Source organism: Camarhynchus parvulus, chromosome 8, assembly GCF_901933205.1.
Source record: "Camarhynchus parvulus chromosome 8, STF_HiC, whole genome shotgun sequence".
NCBI classification, from domain to species: domain Eukaryota; kingdom Metazoa; phylum Chordata; class Aves; order Passeriformes; family Thraupidae; genus Camarhynchus; species Camarhynchus parvulus.
The window spans coordinates 1,857,094-1,875,545 of record NC_044578.1 but is presented as its reverse complement, the minus strand read 5'-3'; the positions used below and the strand labels follow the sequence as shown (position 1 = coordinate 1,875,545).

At 45.0% G+C, this 18,452-nt stretch overlaps 1 protein-coding gene across 1 annotated transcript in view; it reads left to right on the top strand.

The window, feature by feature from the left end:
• Nucleotides 1–18,452, top strand: part of ROR1 (receptor tyrosine kinase like orphan receptor 1) — a 151,123-nt gene that overhangs the window by 107,370 nt on the left and 25,301 nt on the right. Inside the window, exons 3-4 of the mRNA XM_030953932.1 lie at nucleotides 6,312–6,599; nucleotides 8,012–8,042. Coding sequence (XP_030809792.1) covers nucleotides 6,312–6,599; nucleotides 8,012–8,042 — 319 coding nt within the window. The remainder of the gene's footprint in view (nucleotides 1–6,311; nucleotides 6,600–8,011; nucleotides 8,043–18,452) is intronic.

Sequence of the window (18,452 nt, the reverse complement as noted above, 5' to 3'; positions counted from 1 at the left end):
ACCCAGTGCCATCTCTGAGCTGCCAATTATCAGAATATCAAAATTAATTCTGGGAATCCCAGTGACAGTCACACATGGAGATCTGAAAAGCCATCAGGCCTTGAGCTGTGCCCTGCCTGGTTGGAGTCAGGGAGTTGTCCTGGCTGGCACTGAACCCTCTGGATGGAGTGTGGGAAGGGAAAGTCCAGGACAGAACTTCCATGTGCATTCCAAACTGACTCCTGCACATCTCTGGGAAACCCGCTGGAAGTAAAGCTGAGGCAGCAGAAAGTTTCCTTTCTCCCAAGACATTGGATATTTCCACATGATTATCTGGACTTCTTTAACCCTGATATTCTTCAAGAGTTGCCAGGTCATGACTTGAGTTCATCTCTTCCCTCCCACTGTCATTCCTCTTGTTTATTCATTTAAAATAAGTGAAATTCCGAGCGGGAGTTTTCCTTTTACCCTGTTAATAACAAGGTCTGATGATCAGACCCACAGGGAGTTGTCTTCCTCTGTGAGTGATGGGCAGATCCAGCAATCCCTGGGGAATCCTTTTCCCAAGGGATGTGTGTGGCCACGCTTCCATCAGAAATCCTGCTGCTTCCTTCCTTGTCATGGAGCAGCCAGCAAGCCCCTCCAGCATCTTCAGTCTGGACTGGATCTTCTGGGTGGACTCTGTGTGTTTGACCTTCTCCAAAGACAGTTATTCCACATGGAAGATTCCCAGTGGAGTGAGCTCGGTGGTGGTGTCGATATTTGGGGATATGGAGCGCATCCAGGTATGGCACCACACTGGATTCATGGATGATCCGAGGCTCTGAATGAATGAAAATGCAGCTTTCCGAGACACTTCTGGGCATTTTTCCAGTGTGTGCAGTGACAAAGAACCAGGGAGCTGCCAAACCTTTCAGTTCACAGACATAATTCAAGGCCAGGTTCACAGAATTCACAGAATCACTGGGTGGGAAGAGACCTCAAAGATCATCGAGTCCAACCCAGCCCCAGCACCCCAACTAAACCCTGGCACCCAGTGCCACATCCAGGCTTTGTTAAACACACCCAGGTTGGATGGGGCTTGATCAGCCTGGACTAGTGGAAGGGTCCCTGCCCATGTCAGGGTTTGGAATGAGCTGAGAGTTGAGGTCCCTCCCAGCCCAAACCATTCCAGGATTCCATAACTGCAATAAGCGCTGGAATGTTGGTGTCCCAGTGCCTTGCTCCAGCCAGGACAGGTTCTGCCTTCTGTGCTGCAGTGCAGGTTTGAATCTTCAAATCCAGAATTAAGCAACTTCTCCAGGCCAGCAGCTGGAAAAGGTGTCCCCACAGCTGCCTGAGGAAAGGTCTGGAGATGTTTGCAGAGAACTGTGTTGTTTCCCATCTGTAGTGGAAGGAACTTGGCTCACCAGCCTGTCTGGTGCACCTGGATTAACGCTGGTTTAGGCTTGGGCAGAGACTTTAATTTCAGCTTTTCTTTGAATATTCCGAAAGATCAGAAGGGCAGAAAGAGAAGGATAAATGAAACAACAACTCTTCTCATAAAATGACCCTTCCAGGGTCTAATCCTGCATCCCCATCGTGCTTTAAACACCTTGTGAAATCAGAAACATGCAGCACACACGGTGCTGGGGGGAAAGGTCTCCCTGTGGCCAGCAAAACCCTCCTGCAAGCCAAGAGGGTGTTACTGCTCTAAGCTGTGTCTTTGGTAATTTAAGATAGAGTAACCATGTGGTCACAGAGCAGATTAACATTCCTTGGCCGGCCAGGACGAGCTTTTATTTTGAAAGCCACCTGGGTTCCACTTAAAAGTAGTAGAATAGTGGAGGATTTATTAGGACTGGGCAGGCTCCTATTTAACAATGTCAAGGCAGAGCTGTGGAAATACAGACACTTTTCTTCTTTGGAGACACGCAACGCTCTACATTTTGTCCTTGCACAGCTGTTGCTGTTCTGTAACATCAAACCAGCACAAAGTTTGGCCACGAAGGATACCTAATATTTGGGCTTTATATGCAGTGTCTCCAATTTATGCGCTCAGAATCATGAGGATGACTTATGATGTGTTGTGTTTGCCTTGGCAATGGCTCAAACCCAGAAATATATTTCAGGCTTGGCTTTCCAGATATTATCTCAAGTCATTTAAAAGTTCATTATAGGGCACCCGCTAGTGCTGCTCTAGTAAAGGGGCTGTCAGCATTTTTCAAGGGTTTATAACTCAGCCATTAAAAAAAACCCTCTCTGTGGGCTGAAACTTGGCATTTGGGGTCTAGGCCCAGCAGTAAATTGTTTTTACAAATTAAAAAAAAATCAGTTTGACTATTATTAAATTATAGGTGGGCTAAATTTTATTTAGAACTCTTTCAGGCTATTCTCCCGTACTTCTGTAAATTAAAACGTTTCCCAAATGTTTTTATAGAGTGCTACTCTAAAATATGGACAAGCTTTTGTTCTGTGCTCGAAACCCTGAGATTCAACTTAAAATATAATAGTGCTTATCCCAGCATAGCACTTTTCACTTTCAAAGTGCTTTATGAGCATTATCTCATTAATGTACATAGCAGCCTCCCCATGATGTAAGAGGGATTATTATCCTCACTTTATGGCTGGAGACATCGAGCCAAAAGGTTTAAGGCTGTTTTTAAAAGGCCTTAGTTGCACAAATCCCATGTGAGCTTTGATTGGCTTTGGGTGTCTACTTCCCTTTGGCTCTTCTAAAAATCACAACTGAGCTGATTCACCCAAGGCTGCTCCGAGCCAGGATTAAACTCAGACTTTCCAAAGGCCAGTGCCACCAGACTGGATCATTCCCAGTACACAAAACCCATCCTTTCTTCAAAGAAAATGTTCTTTAGGTCAGAGGGAGTCAGCTCCATCTGGAGGGCTCCTGGGTGGCAGGAGAGGGGCAGATGAATTATGGTGAGATGGTTTGGGTTGGAAGGGACCTTAAATCCCATCCCATTCCACCCCAGCCATGGGACACCTTCCACTGTCCCACACTGCTCCAGCCTGGCATTGGGCACTGCCAGAGATCCAAGAGCAGCCACAGCTTCTTTGGGAAAACCATGCCAGGGCCTCACCCCTGTCACAGGGAAGAATTTCTCCTTTTGATGGGTTTTGGAAGGTGAGAGACACAATAAAAATACAACTGGGCTTCTCTGCAGCCCCTCCACACCAGGCAAGGGCAGCAATGGAGGAGTGAAGGGATGCTCATCATTTTTTGTGCCTCAGCAGCAATCCAAGGTTTGTGGGGAGTTTCTTTTCAGTTCCAAAACTGCTTTATCATCTGTGAGAAACATCTCCCAGAGCTCCCAATGGCTTCAAACCCTCCCTATTTAAATCTTATCTCAGGTGAGCTGCTTGATCTGGTTTGTGATTCAGATGCTAAATGTACGGATTTGAGGACTAATCTAGAGTGAATTTAGGAGATGAATTTGTCTTGGTGTTTCTGCAGTAGCTCCTGGAGGAAGGTGGAGAACAATCAGAGGAGTCAGCAACTCCTGAGGCCACTTCTGTTGGCACTTAGAGAGAAGTTGCAGCCATACTTTTTCACTGATTATAATTTCTGTTGATTCCTCAAAATCCTTCTCCAGCCTTTGGAAACGTGCCCTACATCCTCACTCCTTTATTTGCCTCTCCTGTATTCCTCAGGACCTTCAAACCATCCTGTTCACTGTGCTGTTTTTCAGGCAGCCCATCCAGGGCTGTTTCCCTCCCCGTTGGGCTGGAGATGGCTGAAGGAGCATTATCAGGAATTAAAGAAAAGGCTGTGGTTCAGAAATGCCACATTGGGTAATTAACTGTGGTTCTCTGGTCCCAGGCCATTAGTGGGGCTTTATTAAGCCCAGATTGTGCAGAGAGCCCAGGAATCCATGAGCTGGCTGGAGCTCTGCTTCCCAGGGAGGGTGTCAGGATGGCAGGGCAGAAATGTGCCTTGGATGGAGCTTGGCGAAATGGTCCTGGGGAGCTGAGGAGCCATGGGACATCCCTGAGAGACTTTGGACCCTGCTGTCTGTCCTGCCCTTTTAACCCATCCACAGGTTTCCTAAATAATTGGATCCATGGGAGTGCCAGAGCAGCTGTATTTTCATAGAATCATGGAATGTTCAGGTTGGAAAAGGCCTTTAAGATCACCAAGTCCAACCAGCACCATGTTCACCACTAAACCATGTCCCCAAGTGCCACTCCACATGTTTTTTGAATGTTTCCAGGGATGGTGACTCCACCACTGCCTTGGCACCTTGTTTAAACACTTTACAGCTCTTCCCAGGACATTTTTTTCCCTGATTCCCAATCAAAACCTCCCCCGGTGCAACTTGAAAACTTTCCCTCTCATCCTGTCCCTTGCTCCCTGAGAGAAGCACAGTTTCACACCTGCACATTAGAACTTAATTGAAAAAAACACACGCGGAAAAAAAAATATCTGTGGGCAGGGCCTGGGTGCCAAATGCTTGTCCCAAATGGCTCCTGGGACCAGGTGAGGACAGGGAGGCTTTGTTCAAAGTGCTGTGCAAACACAGGGTAAGTTGTGTGCTAAACAGATTAAAAACAAAGGCAAGAGATACTGCTCTCCACAAACCATAATGAAGGGAGGAGCTGGGCAAGCCAAGATTACAGGAATAATTAGGGAAGTGGCTTACTTAGGCAGGCTGGGTGGCTGAGCTGGTTTGGAACGTGCTGGAGGGTTTTTTCACACTTTCAGGAAGGTTTCTTGCTGGAGTGAACTGCAGGTGGACTTGAGAGTGATGGAGCACAAGCAGCACAGCACCAATTTGGGGATGGAAATGTCCAGGGCCAGGTTGGACAGGACTTGGGGCAACCTGGGATAGTGGAAAGTGTCCCTGCCATGGCAGGGGGTGGCACTGGAGGAACTACAAGGTCCCTTCCAACCCAAATAATTCTGTGATTCCAAGTTCACTGCCCAATTCTGGCTTTTCTTGACCTCCTGGTCTGGCTCTGAGAGTTCAGGAGCCAGATGCAGTTGGGATTTCTCATTCCTTGGCCACCCTGCTGGGACAGCCAGCAGCTGATGGTGGCCACCATTAGTTTTGAACCTCTGACATGGAGATGAGCGCCTGAGGATTCCATTCCCCATCCCCAACCCATCTCCCTCCCTGCCTTTAAAGGATTTAATTAAATGGTGAATACAGTGAATGAGGAATGGGCCTTCTCCTGAGGGATGCCCAGTGAAATAGCCCGGGACAGAAGGCAGTGCTCAGGAATGGGCTAGGAGAGATTCATCTTTGTAAATTTAATTTCATTTGACTTTTCAATCATGAGCCCTATTTCAGAGTGGAGGTAACATTCAGTACTCTCAGCCATGGAAATACTGAGTGAGAATGAAGTCTCCTTTCCCAGATCCTTATTCCTCATCTCTGCAGCTGGTGCTTACAAAATCATGGACTACATGCTATCTGCTCAGCCTGTGGGTCACTAAGAATGGCTTGGAGACAGGATCACAGAATCCTGGAATGGTTTGGGTTGGAAGAGACCTTAAATCTCATCCAGTGCCACCCCTGTCATGGGCAGGGACACTTCCCACTGTCCCAGGCAGCTCCAAACCCTGTCCAGCCTGGCCTTGGGCACTTCCAGGGATCCAGGGGCAGCCACAGCTGCTCTGGGTCACAGGATTTGCACTTCTGAATGATTCCTTCCATATGTTCCTACATTTGGCGGATTCTGGAATGAGCAGAGGCAGGTCAGCATCAAAATGAACAACTGGAGTGCTGAGATGTTTTCCATGTTTCAGTTAGGAAAAAGAAAAGAAAAAAGAGCAGCAGTGTTTTTCTGTGCTAAATGAAGCCAAATAGGAGATGTTAAACAGCAGAGGGAACCCTGCTATCCACTGTGACCATGTTCACAGGGGTCTGAGGATGAGGGAAGAGATGAGGATCTGACTCCATATTTCAGAAGGCTGATTCATTATTTTATTATATATATTACATTAAAACTATACTAAAAGAATAGAAGAAAGGATTTCCTCAGAAGGCTAGCTAAGAATAGAAAAAGAAAGAATGATAACCAAAGCTTGTGTCTCAGACAGAGTCTAAGCTAGCTGACTGTGATTGGCCATTGATTAGAAACAACCACATGAGACCAATCACAGATTTACTTGTTGCATTCCACAGCAGCAGATAATCAGTGTTTACATTTTGTTCCTGAGGCCTCTCAGCTTCTCAGAAGGAAAAATCCTAAGGAAAGGATTTTTCATAAAAGATATCCGTGACAATCCACCTCCTTTGTGTCTCCTCCAAAGACAAGCAGGAGCTTTCTCCACAATGCCATCTCTGCTCTGGAGCCCTTCATCCCCCTTCTTTTCTCCCCAACCCCAGATTATTTCCTGACGCTGGACGAGCCCATGAACAACATCACCACCACGCTGGGCCAGACGGCGGAGCTGCACTGCAAGGTGTCAGGGAACCCCCCTCCCACGGTGCGGTGGCTGAAGAACGACGCGCCCGTGGTGCAGGAGCCGCGCAGGATCTCCTTCCGAGCCACCCCCTACGGCTCCCGCCTGCGCATCCGCAACCTGGACACCACCGACACCGGCTACTTCCAGTGCGTGGCCACCAACGGCAGGAGGACTGTGTCCACCACCGGCGTGCTCTTTGTCAAGTTTGGTGAGTCTGCTTCTCATCAACTGACCCAGCTCTTGCTTGGGAGAAGGGGTTTGGCCAGGGGAAAGCAGCGCGCTGGTGTGGCGGCGTTGTTGAGGTTGGAAAAGCCAAGTTTGTTAAACTTATTGAACTTGGGTTATGCAGAGAGCCCAGGAATCCATGAGCTGACTCAAAATCAGCTTCCCAGAGAGGGTGTTAGGATGGCAGGGCAGAAACGTGCCTTGGATGGAGCTTGGATGAAGCTCCTGGAGAGCTGAAGAGCCGTGGGACACCCCTGAGAGAGATTTTGGACCCTGCTGTCTGTCCTGCAGGGCTGGCATCTCTGCCCTTTTAACCCATCCACAGGTTTCCTAAATAACTGGATCCATGGGAGTGTAGGAACAGCTGTATTTTCATGGAATCATGGAATGTTCATGTTGGAAAAGCCCTTTAAGATCATCCAGTCCAACCAGCGCCCAGCGCTGCCACCATGTTCACCATTAAACCATGTTCCCAGTGCCACATGCTCAGTTGCAGGGATGGTGACTGCCTTGAGCAGACTGTTCCAACATTTTTGGAGGAGAAATTTTCCCAATATCCAATCCAAACCTCCCTTGGAACGGCTTGAAGCTGTTTCTTCTCGTCCTGTCCCAGTTCCTGGGAGCAGAGCCCAACCCTCCCTGCCTGTCCCCTCCTGTCAGGAGCTATGCAGAGCCACAAGGGCCCCCTGAGCCTCCTTCTCTCCAGGCTGAGCCCCCATTAATGGAGTACCTGGGTAGATTCAGACCAGAGGAGAAATCCTCCTTTATTCTGAGCGACCTCTGTGTCTGGTGAGTGAGAAACTTCAGCTGGCACTGCAGGCTGAGGGCCTGAGATGAGACCCATATATACCTGTCAGGGAAAATAAGCACTCATTCTCCCAAGTTTATATTGAGATAACTGCCTTCAAAGCTGGTCTTACCACTCAGAAGATTCCAAACAAGAAACAGGTTTTGTGTGTCTTCTCCCCCTCCTCCTCCACGGTCAGGGGGAAATAATTCACTGAGATGAAGATATTTGCACACAGTCCTGGTTAATCCTCTTTGGAACTGGACAAATAACACACAAGGAATGATGGATGTGATGAGTTTCATCTTTTTTTTCATAAATCTCCCATGTTTTCTGATTTCTGATAAGAAATTAATCATTAGGTGTTCTCCTAAGGCAGTTTCAAGAGGAAGGTGAGCTGCTCACCTGTTTATTGTCCTCGTGTCATGTTCTGCAGCCAATACAGCCTTGTCTTTGGTGCTGAGGGGCTGCCACTCCTCTGTTCAACTCCATAAACCGCAGCCAGCACCACAGACTGGTGCTTTTATCTTTTAAAAGGTTTTCAAAAGCTTCCTGCTTGCTACCTTGCCGTAACTCATCCTGCTGTTTTTCTTCTGTCGCTTTTCCAGGTCCCCCGCCAACAGCGAGCCCAGGATCCTCGTAAGTCCTTTCATGTCTCTTCTGTGCCTTCATTAATCTTGCATTTCAGCAGTCAGGAGTTCATTTGTCATGTGGTGTGACAGGAGCACTTTTCCATTCTGCTTTTTAAGTCAGATAGGATGGTAATTTATTGTGACTGAGTTATCTGTCTCACAGTGATGTTTTCATGTTACCGTGTCAACTCCTGTTTCTTACCCCAGACTTCTTAATTTGCAATATCATTACCTTTGGATCCTCTGGTGCCTTCAGTCTGTGGAGTGATTTCAGTGCACCTACAGGTACTTCATCCATGTCACAGCCCAGTCAGGGAAATATTTATCACTACAAACAGATTTTACTGCCCAGGGGCTTCTTGCTGATTTTAAGGGTCGTAAACTGTGTCCGTCTCTCTGTACCTGTATTAATAAACTGCCTGAAAAGATTTTTTGAAGATTTTTTTTAAAGATGGAGTAGGTGGGTGGGAGCAGTGGCTGTTTGCACCATATCTCCCTGTGTCCTGGAGCTCAGGTTTGGCTCCTGCTGCAGGCTCTGAGCACTCCCCACATTGTCTTTTGGCCGTGGAGCTTCTGTCTTGGGCAGTTTGTGAGAATATTCACTTCTATCTCTAATTACAAAATACCTGATCAAACCTGCTCACCTTTTCAGTGCCTTTTTGTTCTCAAGTGTGATGTCTGGCGGTCCTGAGGTTTGGAATCAGTTTTGTGGTGCTTATTCACATCTCACATTGTGGAAAAATATTGAAAATCCACCTCTCCTGATGAGGGGAGGGAAACACAGACCCAACTGAACCAGAAAATTCATCTATTAATGCAATTAATGCAATTACAAGGGATGAAAACCCTGGGAGTGTGAACATTCCTGGCTCTTATGGAAGACCTTCCATGAATTATTGCAGAGGATATGAACGAGGAGAAGCCTCTGACCACAAAAGGATGTTGTAGGATGCCCTCTAATGGAACAGCCTAAAATGTGGTTTTATCTCCCCTTGTGAAGGTGCTGCTGTGGGATCCTGGAGTTTGCTTTGGAAGGGGAGCTCTTTGCTGGGGTTTCAGGGGGTTTCAGCTGTTTGGTGATTCTGAGGGGTTCTGGGGAGGGAAGTTTCCTGCTGCTCTGGGATTTGGGGGCTGTTGGGCTCTCCAGCAGTTTGGAGACTTAATGAATGAGGTGAGAAAATGGGGATTTTGTGCTGCTCCCACCTCGTTTGGGGTTTCTGGAATTTGTGGGGTTAAACACCACCTCCTTGGTGGTCAGAGCCCACAGAGAGCAGTGTGAGCACAGAGAGCTGGGCTGGAGTTTCACTGTCTGGGCCACTCAGGATTGCCTCACTTTTTAAAACAAAATATATTTGGGAATCTTTTTTTCTCATTTTTTCTTTCTGGCAAGGGGTTTGGTGGTTTTTTTTTTGCTCCCCTTCCAAAAAAACCCCTCACAACTTAACCAGCTAAAATACACACAAAGGATGTGGAAAGGTGAAAAGAAAGGGAGATGTTCTCGTTAATAGTTGATTTTGTAGTTGTAATAATGATGATTTTGTAACCAAAAAAGAAATTTAATCACACTTCAGTTGCATTTTGTGAAATGCAGGAGGGAAATTACCTCAAATTCTGGTTTTTTGTGTTTGCTGCTCCTTGCATGCAGAGAATGTCCTGGGGACTGGATTGTGCGACTCTCGTGTCGCCTTCTCCCCGTACAAGTTGAAAAATGAAATTGTAGCCATGAAATTCATTTTTCTGCTCTTTTTTTCCATGCAAACCAAGCCCATCTGTGGCAGTTTTCAAGCTGCAGGGTGAGAGATGAAGTACCTGGCTGTCCTCCCTCATCATCCTCCCTCTGTGAACCCCTGGGATCACATTCCCTGGTCCTGCTCTGCTGCTCTCACTTAGCTTTTTTGTTTAAAAAAAAAAGTCCAACAAGCCCTACTTGTGCTTTAGAAAGAAATAATTATTCATATTATATAATAACATAAATATAATACAGATATATTAAATATTTAGAATAAACATAATATTAAAATAAATATATTATTTAAAATAATAGAAAAACTAATATAAAATTATTCAGAATAAAATATAATATACAATATAAAAAGTATTAAGGTTATAAAAAGACTATAAAATATTTAATATAACATACAATACAAAATTTTGGAAATTATAAAAATTATATAAGCTATAGTAAAGATTATATAAATATATGATGTTATATAGATATAATACAGAAAAATGAAATACATTATATAAATTTTTATTATATACATGTATAATGTTGTATAGATATTATATAGAAATATTATATATATTCTAAATTTTAATATAAAATTTAGAATAACATTTTAAAATATAATATAAATGTATATAATATAGATGAATATAATATAATGTAATGTAATGTAATATAATATAATATAATATAATATAACATAATATAATATAATATAATATAATATAATATAATATAATATAATATAATATAATATAATATAATGTAATGTAATGTAATGTAATGTAATGTAATGTAATGTAATGTAATGTAATATAATATAATATATTTAAAATACAATAATTTTATATAATATATTGTATTATTATATCTTTGGGTGCTGCAGATGCAGGGCCAGCTGCAGGCAGCTCAGGGGATGTGGGGGTGGTGTGGATGTCCATGTCCCACACCTGGATGTGTCCCCAGGAGGCAGCTCAGGCTCTCCAGCTGCTGGAATCCTTTCCACAGTGTGGATTGTGTCAAGGGCACCTCCAGAGCAGCCTGGGAGGGCAGGGAGCTCTGGCTGGAAAAGGCTGATGTATGATTCTTTTCTCCATGAACTTCTGAATTCAAAGGCACATTGGGTTGATTTTATATTTTTACTTTATTTTTAGGGAGATCAAAGGCAGCATTTTGGTGGTTCACTGGTGGATTTTTGCATTGCTCTGTGTCTGTGCACTGTGCACAAATTTATCCCAGAATCCCAGGAGGGTTTGGGTGTGAAGGGACCCCAGAGATCCCCTAATTCCAACCCCCTGCCATGGACACCTTCCTCTAAACCAGGAATTTGCACTGTAGCCATTGCTTCTCAAAAATTCCCCCAAACCCCAGATTTTTAATGTTATTTTTGATGTTTCTGTGCTGCACATCCCTTTGAAAGTCCCTTTTATCCATCATGCATGGCAAGGTTGGTCCCTGCAGGACACAGAAATGTGTTTTCTCCTCAGGAGGGGCTGCAGGGATCAGAACCAGAACAGAGCGAGGTCAGAGCACAGCAGAGTCCTGGGGTCAGAGGTTTTAATGTCACCACAGAGATCCTGTGGCCTGGGAAATGCTCTGTGCCCAATCTTTCTGTTCTTCTTGTCTCATTCCCCACTGTTCCCCTTCCCCTGAGCCTTGGTTTTGTGCTTACCCCAAACTGGAGAAATGCTGGGCACAAATCACTGAAATCTGGGGCAAGAACTTCCACAAGAGCTGCAGTGAGGGAGAAAAGGAAAATGCCAGTTTGCATGGGCTGGTGTAAAAATGAGCTGGAAAAACCCTGCTGGAGAGGAATCCAGTGGGAAGAGTGCAGGAAAATGCTCTGTGTTTATTATTTATTGTGTTGTGAGCATGTTCTGAAGAGGTTTAACCTGGATGTGAGGGATATATTCCCAAGTGGAATATGTGCATGCTGGTGCCAATATTCCTCTGGAACAGTCCTTTTGTTCTTCATGGAGCCTCTTCTATATATAAATATCCTAAATATGGCATTGTTTTGTTCTTTATTTAACCACTGGGAATGAGGAGAGGGGAAAAGAGGAGACAAGAGGGCTGTAACTTTAAGGAGCATCTGATTCATAAAATGAAATGGGGTTTGTGATTCCCAGAAATAAATAGCTTGCAAGGCTTGAGAAACCACAACTCCCCCCTCTGGATTTTCCCATCTTTTTCAGTCATTGAGATTTTTTTTTTTTAATATTTCTTTTTTTAACTTTCAGCTAAACACATCTGGGTTTTTTAGTAAAACAGATCTTTTTGTACAGTGGCTCTGTGTGCCAGCAACAAGAAAATGTGTAAGCACTGGCCAGCATCCAGGTGAGGCTTGGCCAACTCTGTGTGTGATTGTGGATTTCAAAGAGGAACACAGAGACTTTCCTCTTTTGGCCACAGAGGGTAAAATTTAGAGAAGAAAAAATGCCAATCCAGAGCCCAGAACAGATTCCCAGCATCCTGGGAGTGATGTCCCTGCACTCTGGTGCCAGCTTTGGCTCCTGGAATCCTGGAATTCCAGCCTGTCCCACATTTTGTGGCTGGCACGGAAACTCCCTCCTGCTGTTCTGTGATGGAAATTTTGAATGAGGGCTGGACACAATTCCCAGGTGTTTTGCTGCGGGATCTTTTACAGTCCCACCGTGTGCTGGTGCAGCAGCTCGTTCCTAGAGCCCTGTGGGATGTGAGACACAGCCCTGAGGTGGGATATTCCTTGCAGAGGCCAACATAAATATATTTTGGGGGGAAAAAAGCCCCACGTGGAGTGAGGTGGGAGCCTGAGTGGCTGATGCTGACACAAACCATGTTCATCCTGCTGCATTACTTCATCCCAGGGCAAATAATTCCCCCTCAGTTTGCCAGGGGCTCAGGCAGGTTATCTGCCAGGGCTGCAGGGGGAATGTTCCCAGGGAGAGCTGCCCTTGTCCCCTCCAGGGGCTCTTTGATCTGCTGCACACTTATCTCTCTCGTGCCACTGATTCCCCAGGTTTTGGCTTTTCTATTTTCCCATTCTGAGCTGCTTTAGTGTGCAGTTCTGGGCTTCACATCAGGGGATGGTGAGCTCTGTGCACAGAGCAGGGAGACAAAACAATTCCTGCTCCAGCTGGGCACCAAGGACAAATGATCCAAATCTCAGCCCCAGGAGCACCAACCCCGTGGGCTGGAGAGAGAAAAACAAGCAGGGTGGGACTGCAGGGGCTAAAGCTGGAATGGGACAATGAACTGCAAGGTGCAAATGGAGCAGAACTGATCCCAGTGACAGAGCCCGTGCCCGCTCGTGCATTTTGGGGCCATTTTGGTTCATCTTGGGTGCAGCCCTGGCTGGGCTCTTGTGCTGCCCAAGGTGGATCCATGGAGGAGATGCTTTGAATCATTCCCTGCTTTATTCTGGAGCTCTGCCCAGCCTCTGCTCTAGGGCAGCCTGCACAAGGCACCACCACTGTCTTTCCCTGGATTTTTCTGCTCTGGTGCTGGAGACCATGAAGTGGCTGCTGAGGGTGCTCAGGTTTTTGGGATTCGTGCTCTTGGGTTTTCCTGAGCGAGCAAAAAGAACTGAAAACCTTTGGGTAAATGTAACACAGAATTTGGGAAGCCACGGTCAGGTCTTGTATGAAGTGAATTGGCTGCAGAGCCTATTCCAGGGTGTTTTATCACCTCAGGGTACTTAGGTAGCTAAATATACACCTTATCTGGGAATCCCAGGCTCCTTTGCCTCTCCACCTCCCCTTATCTCCCAGACACGTGGGAACCTGAGCCAAAGTCAGGTTTGAGGTGTGTTAGAGGGGCCTGAACTGGAGCTGCTGCAGCTGGAGGGCCACCTGGCGTGGGGAGCAGCCCAAACTATTGCAGGAGTGGCCTGGGACAGAAAAGGGACTGGGATCACAGGGACAGGAAAGGGAATGGGATCACAGGGCCTGAAAAGGGAATGGGATCACAGCCTGGGCTGGGCTGGAGAGGACCTTAAAGCCCACCCAGTGCCACCCGTGCCATGGCAGGGACACCTTCCCCTGTCCCAGGCTGCTCCAGCCTGGCCTTGAGCACTGCCAGGGATCCAGGGGCAGCCACAGCTGCTCTGGGAATTCCATCCCAGCCCCTCCCCACCCTTCCAGGCAGGAATTCCATCCCAAAATCCCCCTGCTCCTCTCTGCTGTGGCTCTGCATCACCCGCTGATGTTCATGTGAGCAGTGCTGCAAACAGCCAAGTTCTTTGCCAGGAAAAGCCTTAAATTGTATTTTGTTATGCTGTGGCAAACCTACAGAAAAGAACTTGGCCTGGAGTTTGGTGAAAGACTGACCTTAGAAAGTGCTTTTGGCTTTTAAAAGGGTGCCAGATAAGCATTTCTGCAGATGCCAGCTGGAGTGCTGCCTTATCTGTGGGCAGTGCAAACCAAATCCCCTCCTGCCCACACGTGGCACGGGGGAAAGCCCCGGCAGACAGAGCTGCATTATCTGAAAACAAATTCATTACAGAGGTGTCAATATTTTTTTAGGCAGGGAGTGAAGTGCATTAGGACTTGGGCACGGGGAGCACAAGGGGCAGACAGTGTGCCATTAATGTTTGGTTTTCCTTCTGTGCAGGGTCCCCAGAGCAGCTGCAGATGGGAATAAATGTTTGGGGTGGAGGTGGCCCTTGTGGGATGCTCCAGTCAGGGTTTGAGGGATTGGGGTTTCCATTTCCATCAGGAAAGGATTCCCTGGCCTGGCACGTGGGATTTGTGGCCAGATCCTGGGGACTGGGGGAGTTGAGAGTGAGGATAACACTGAAAGAGGCATTTGTGCTGTCATTCTATCTTTATTGCCTTTATTTATATATTGGTGACTTTATTTATATTCATTCATATATATATATATATCAAGACCTTATTGCCTTTTTTAACCCTGGATCCAGGAAATTCTCAAATCCTTCCCCTGGTTATTTATTGGACTCAGTGATTTTTCCCAACCTTTATAAATCTATGATTCCAAGGGGACTGATAAGTAAAGTACAGATATAGGATAAACTTTCCTCTCTCTAATGGGATATCTCGGTTATCAGTCTTTCCACAGCACTAAAGAAATCCTGTGATGACATAATTTGACCCTGAAATACAGACTTTCTGCCTGTTTTCCTGATTTATTTAAAAAGGAGCAAAATGAGGATAATGTTGAAGTTTTTTTGACAACAGAAAGGCAAAAAAGTAAATCAGGAAAGGCTGGAAAGTTGCATTATTTCTGCTGATCATTTCCTGCAGGCTGTTGTGTTCATGGAGATATTCTTCAAATGTTGTAAAAAATAATAAATATAATTGAGCCTAGTTGGCAGTCTGGGCCTGACCAATAATAAACCCAAACCAAACAGCCCAACCTGCCAAATATTGTTCCCATTTGTTGGGACCCTGGTACAGAGAATTTTAGGCTTTCTGTACTGACAAACACTAACACTACATTTAACCTAAAACCCTAAAGAAAGCTTCCAAAATTAAACAATAAAATTAAAATTAAAAGTATGTTGTTTAAATAGAAGTGTATAATATCACACGGTAGAAAACTTAGTTTTAAAATATAATAATGTATATAAAACAAAATGAAAGTTTTATAACAGAAGCTAATCCTCCTTCACCTTCTTCATAAGTTTAGGTAATATTGTATAATTACGTTAAAAAGTCCGCATTACAAACCACAAGTAATTAGTTATTAAGTTAAAAATAAAAATAATTGAAGTACCATTTCTTAATTAATCAGTTTATCCTTAAAAAGCCTTATAAAAAATACAACTTCATTTTTTAGTTTATTAACATAAAATACTATAAAACTCACAGTTTATAGAACTGTAATATAAATAAAACCTAATAAACATCTAAGTCCAAACAAAAACTACCATCTCACACATTCAATCATAACAAAAAAGGCTCAAACACAATAACCATTAATGCCTTTTTCCTGGGTGTCACCCTTTTTGTCTGGGTTGGAGTTCACCCCCCAGGACAGGGGATCTGTGTTCCTAAACTCCACACTAAGGCTGATCCTAAAATTCTGCTTGGAAACAAAACTATTGGACTTGAGTAAACATTCTGAGCTTCCAAACTTTGCTTTTATTATTAATTAATAACTACTTTAACAAATATTTTATTATTTTAAATATTTATTTTTTATTTTTTTAAACTTTAACAAATATTTTGTTATTTATTAATAAAAGCAAGCTTTGATTTTATTTTTGCCGGAAGCAAGCTGAGGCCATCAAGCGTTGGTGTCAGAAAATGAAAATTGCAGAGCCCCTAAGCCAGCAGAGAGGAGGGAGATGCTGGCAGTGCTTCAGAGCAGAGGTATAATCTGCTTTTCCCATATTTCATGTGGTCATTCCAGGTAACAGCTCTTTTGAAGCCAACCCCAAAATCCCTGGTGGAGCTGCTAAAAGCTTGCAGCAGCACTTGGGGCCAAACCGCTGGGTTTTGGTGAAGCATTCCAGTGCTCAGGAGCTGGGGTTTGCTCTTTGAGACAGGTTTAATCAAAAAATTCTCGTTTAGCTCTAATCAGAAGGACATTTTAAGTGGCTTAGAGGGATTTCTTTGAGGCTGAAGGCTGTGAGGAAAGATCTGGCAATGTTGCAGTGACAGTGGATTTCTGCCATGCTGGCCTGGCTCAAATGAAAACTGATGTTTTAGAAAGTCTCTAGTTCATGTGAGATTAAACCTGATTTTTGTTATGCTTGGGGCAGCACAGGAAAATCACTGATGTGTTGTTTGATTTGTGAACCCAACCCAGCTCCTTCTTCAGCGGCCTGTCCCTGCAGAGCTGCTAAAACACAGGTGGGAGGTGTTGTTTTGGGGACAAAGATTGTATTTTACAGTGGAAAATACACCTCAGTCCCAGGCTTTGGGAGCTTTCTCTTCTGTTTTGGGGGTTTCCTGGTCTACCTTATGCAGTTAAAAATAAAATACAACAAAAAATTAAATTATTTGAAACCAAGGTCCCCGAGTTCCCTCCCCACCAGCCTGTGGTGGGTTCAGAGTCATTCCAAGGATTCAGTGCTGCAAGAGAACAGATAATTTGAGTTTTTCTGGTCCCCAGTGCCTCTATTGCCCAATGTTTTACTCCTGGGGAAGAGTGGAAAGGGCTGAAGGTGGAGGAGGGAAGAAGGGGAATAATTCTGTAACCTGGGTGTAAAATGGTGTATGGTGTCATGAGTTCAGTGTAACTGAATCAGAAAACTGACAAATGAAATTGTGGCTTAATTAGGATTTTCTGGAAGAGAAAATGGAACATCTCTCAGGTGGAACAAGTGGCTTTCAAAGTCCTTGTTTTGCTTCAATCCCTGCAGTACCTGGTGGCCAAATGCTGCTCTAGAGCTTTCCTGGGAGTGGCTGGGTGGAATAAAGAACTTCTCACACATTTCAGAGCTCATTTATAATATCTGAGGTCATCTCTGAGGTTCCCCTGGGCCATAAGGCCTTTAATTAGGATGGAAATCCTATTTAAAGGCCTATAATGTTTCTGTGGTCACAGTAAAACCTCTCACACAAGCCAGCAGTAAAATCTCAGTGGGCAAATCTCAATCTCTGTCTCATTTTGTGCTTTTACCTCAGTGCCCAGCTGTTGCTGATATTCCTTCAGCAAATCCCATCCTGCTCTTTTGGTTTTGTGTTGATGGGAGCCGGGGAAAGGAGGAGCACTGAGGGATGTGCTGCAGGTTCAGCAGATCCAAAGCTCAGCTCTGGGCACAGCTTCCTGCCCAGGTAAACCAGGTTTCTGGTTTATCTGCCAGCCTCCCTTCCAGTGGGCTGGAAAATGAATGAAGATGGAACATTTCAAACATTGCAGTGAAAGCTCTGGTTGCTTGTGGTAGGAATTATTCAGGAGAACAAAAAGTAGGAATAATAATAATAATTATTATTAATAATAATAATAATATTATTATTATTATTATTATTATTATTATTATTATTATTATTATTATTATTATTATTATTATTATTATTATTATTATTATTACAGCCTTTCAAGGCCAGGGCACTGTCAGGGGGAGAGGCAGCGTCTGTGGCTCTGTGGGATGGATTTGTTTCCTGTCCTGGGCGTTCTTTCAGCCACATGAAAAGTCCTCTCTGTCTGTATGGAAATCCTTCCTTTCTGTGGACACTTTGGGGCTCTGCTCCCTTCAGAGCCTTTGCTCTTTGCCTGCTGGGACATCCCAGGCTGGGATCAGGATCCAGAGCTGGCTCCTGGCGCTCAGCTTGTCCCTGAGATCCCTGTCCCAGCCGGGAGCTGGGCAGCTGCAGGGCTTCCCTCCCTCACAGTCATGGAATGGGTTGGGTTGGAAGGGACCTCAGAGCTCATCCCTTGGCAGGAACACCTTCCACCAACCCAAGGGTGCTCCAGCCTGGCCTTGGACACTTCCAAGCCACAGCTGCTCTGGGGACATGTTCCAGGCCTCCCCACCCTCCCGAGGGAACAATTCCTTCCCAATATCCCATCCAAACCCATTATTTTTCAATTTCAAGCTCAACTTAAGATTTTACTCCAGGCTTCTGCAGCCTTCAGGAGAACCAGTGTTGGGGCAAGTGTTTACTCAGCCCAGTAAAAACATTAAAGTGGGAGTAAATCTGTAGTGACCCAAGGGGCTTTCATGACTACAGTAGGGTGTAAAACCTTGGGAATGAGTTTTCCTGCAAGGATAACATCACTGCTCAGCCAGCCTCTGTGTAG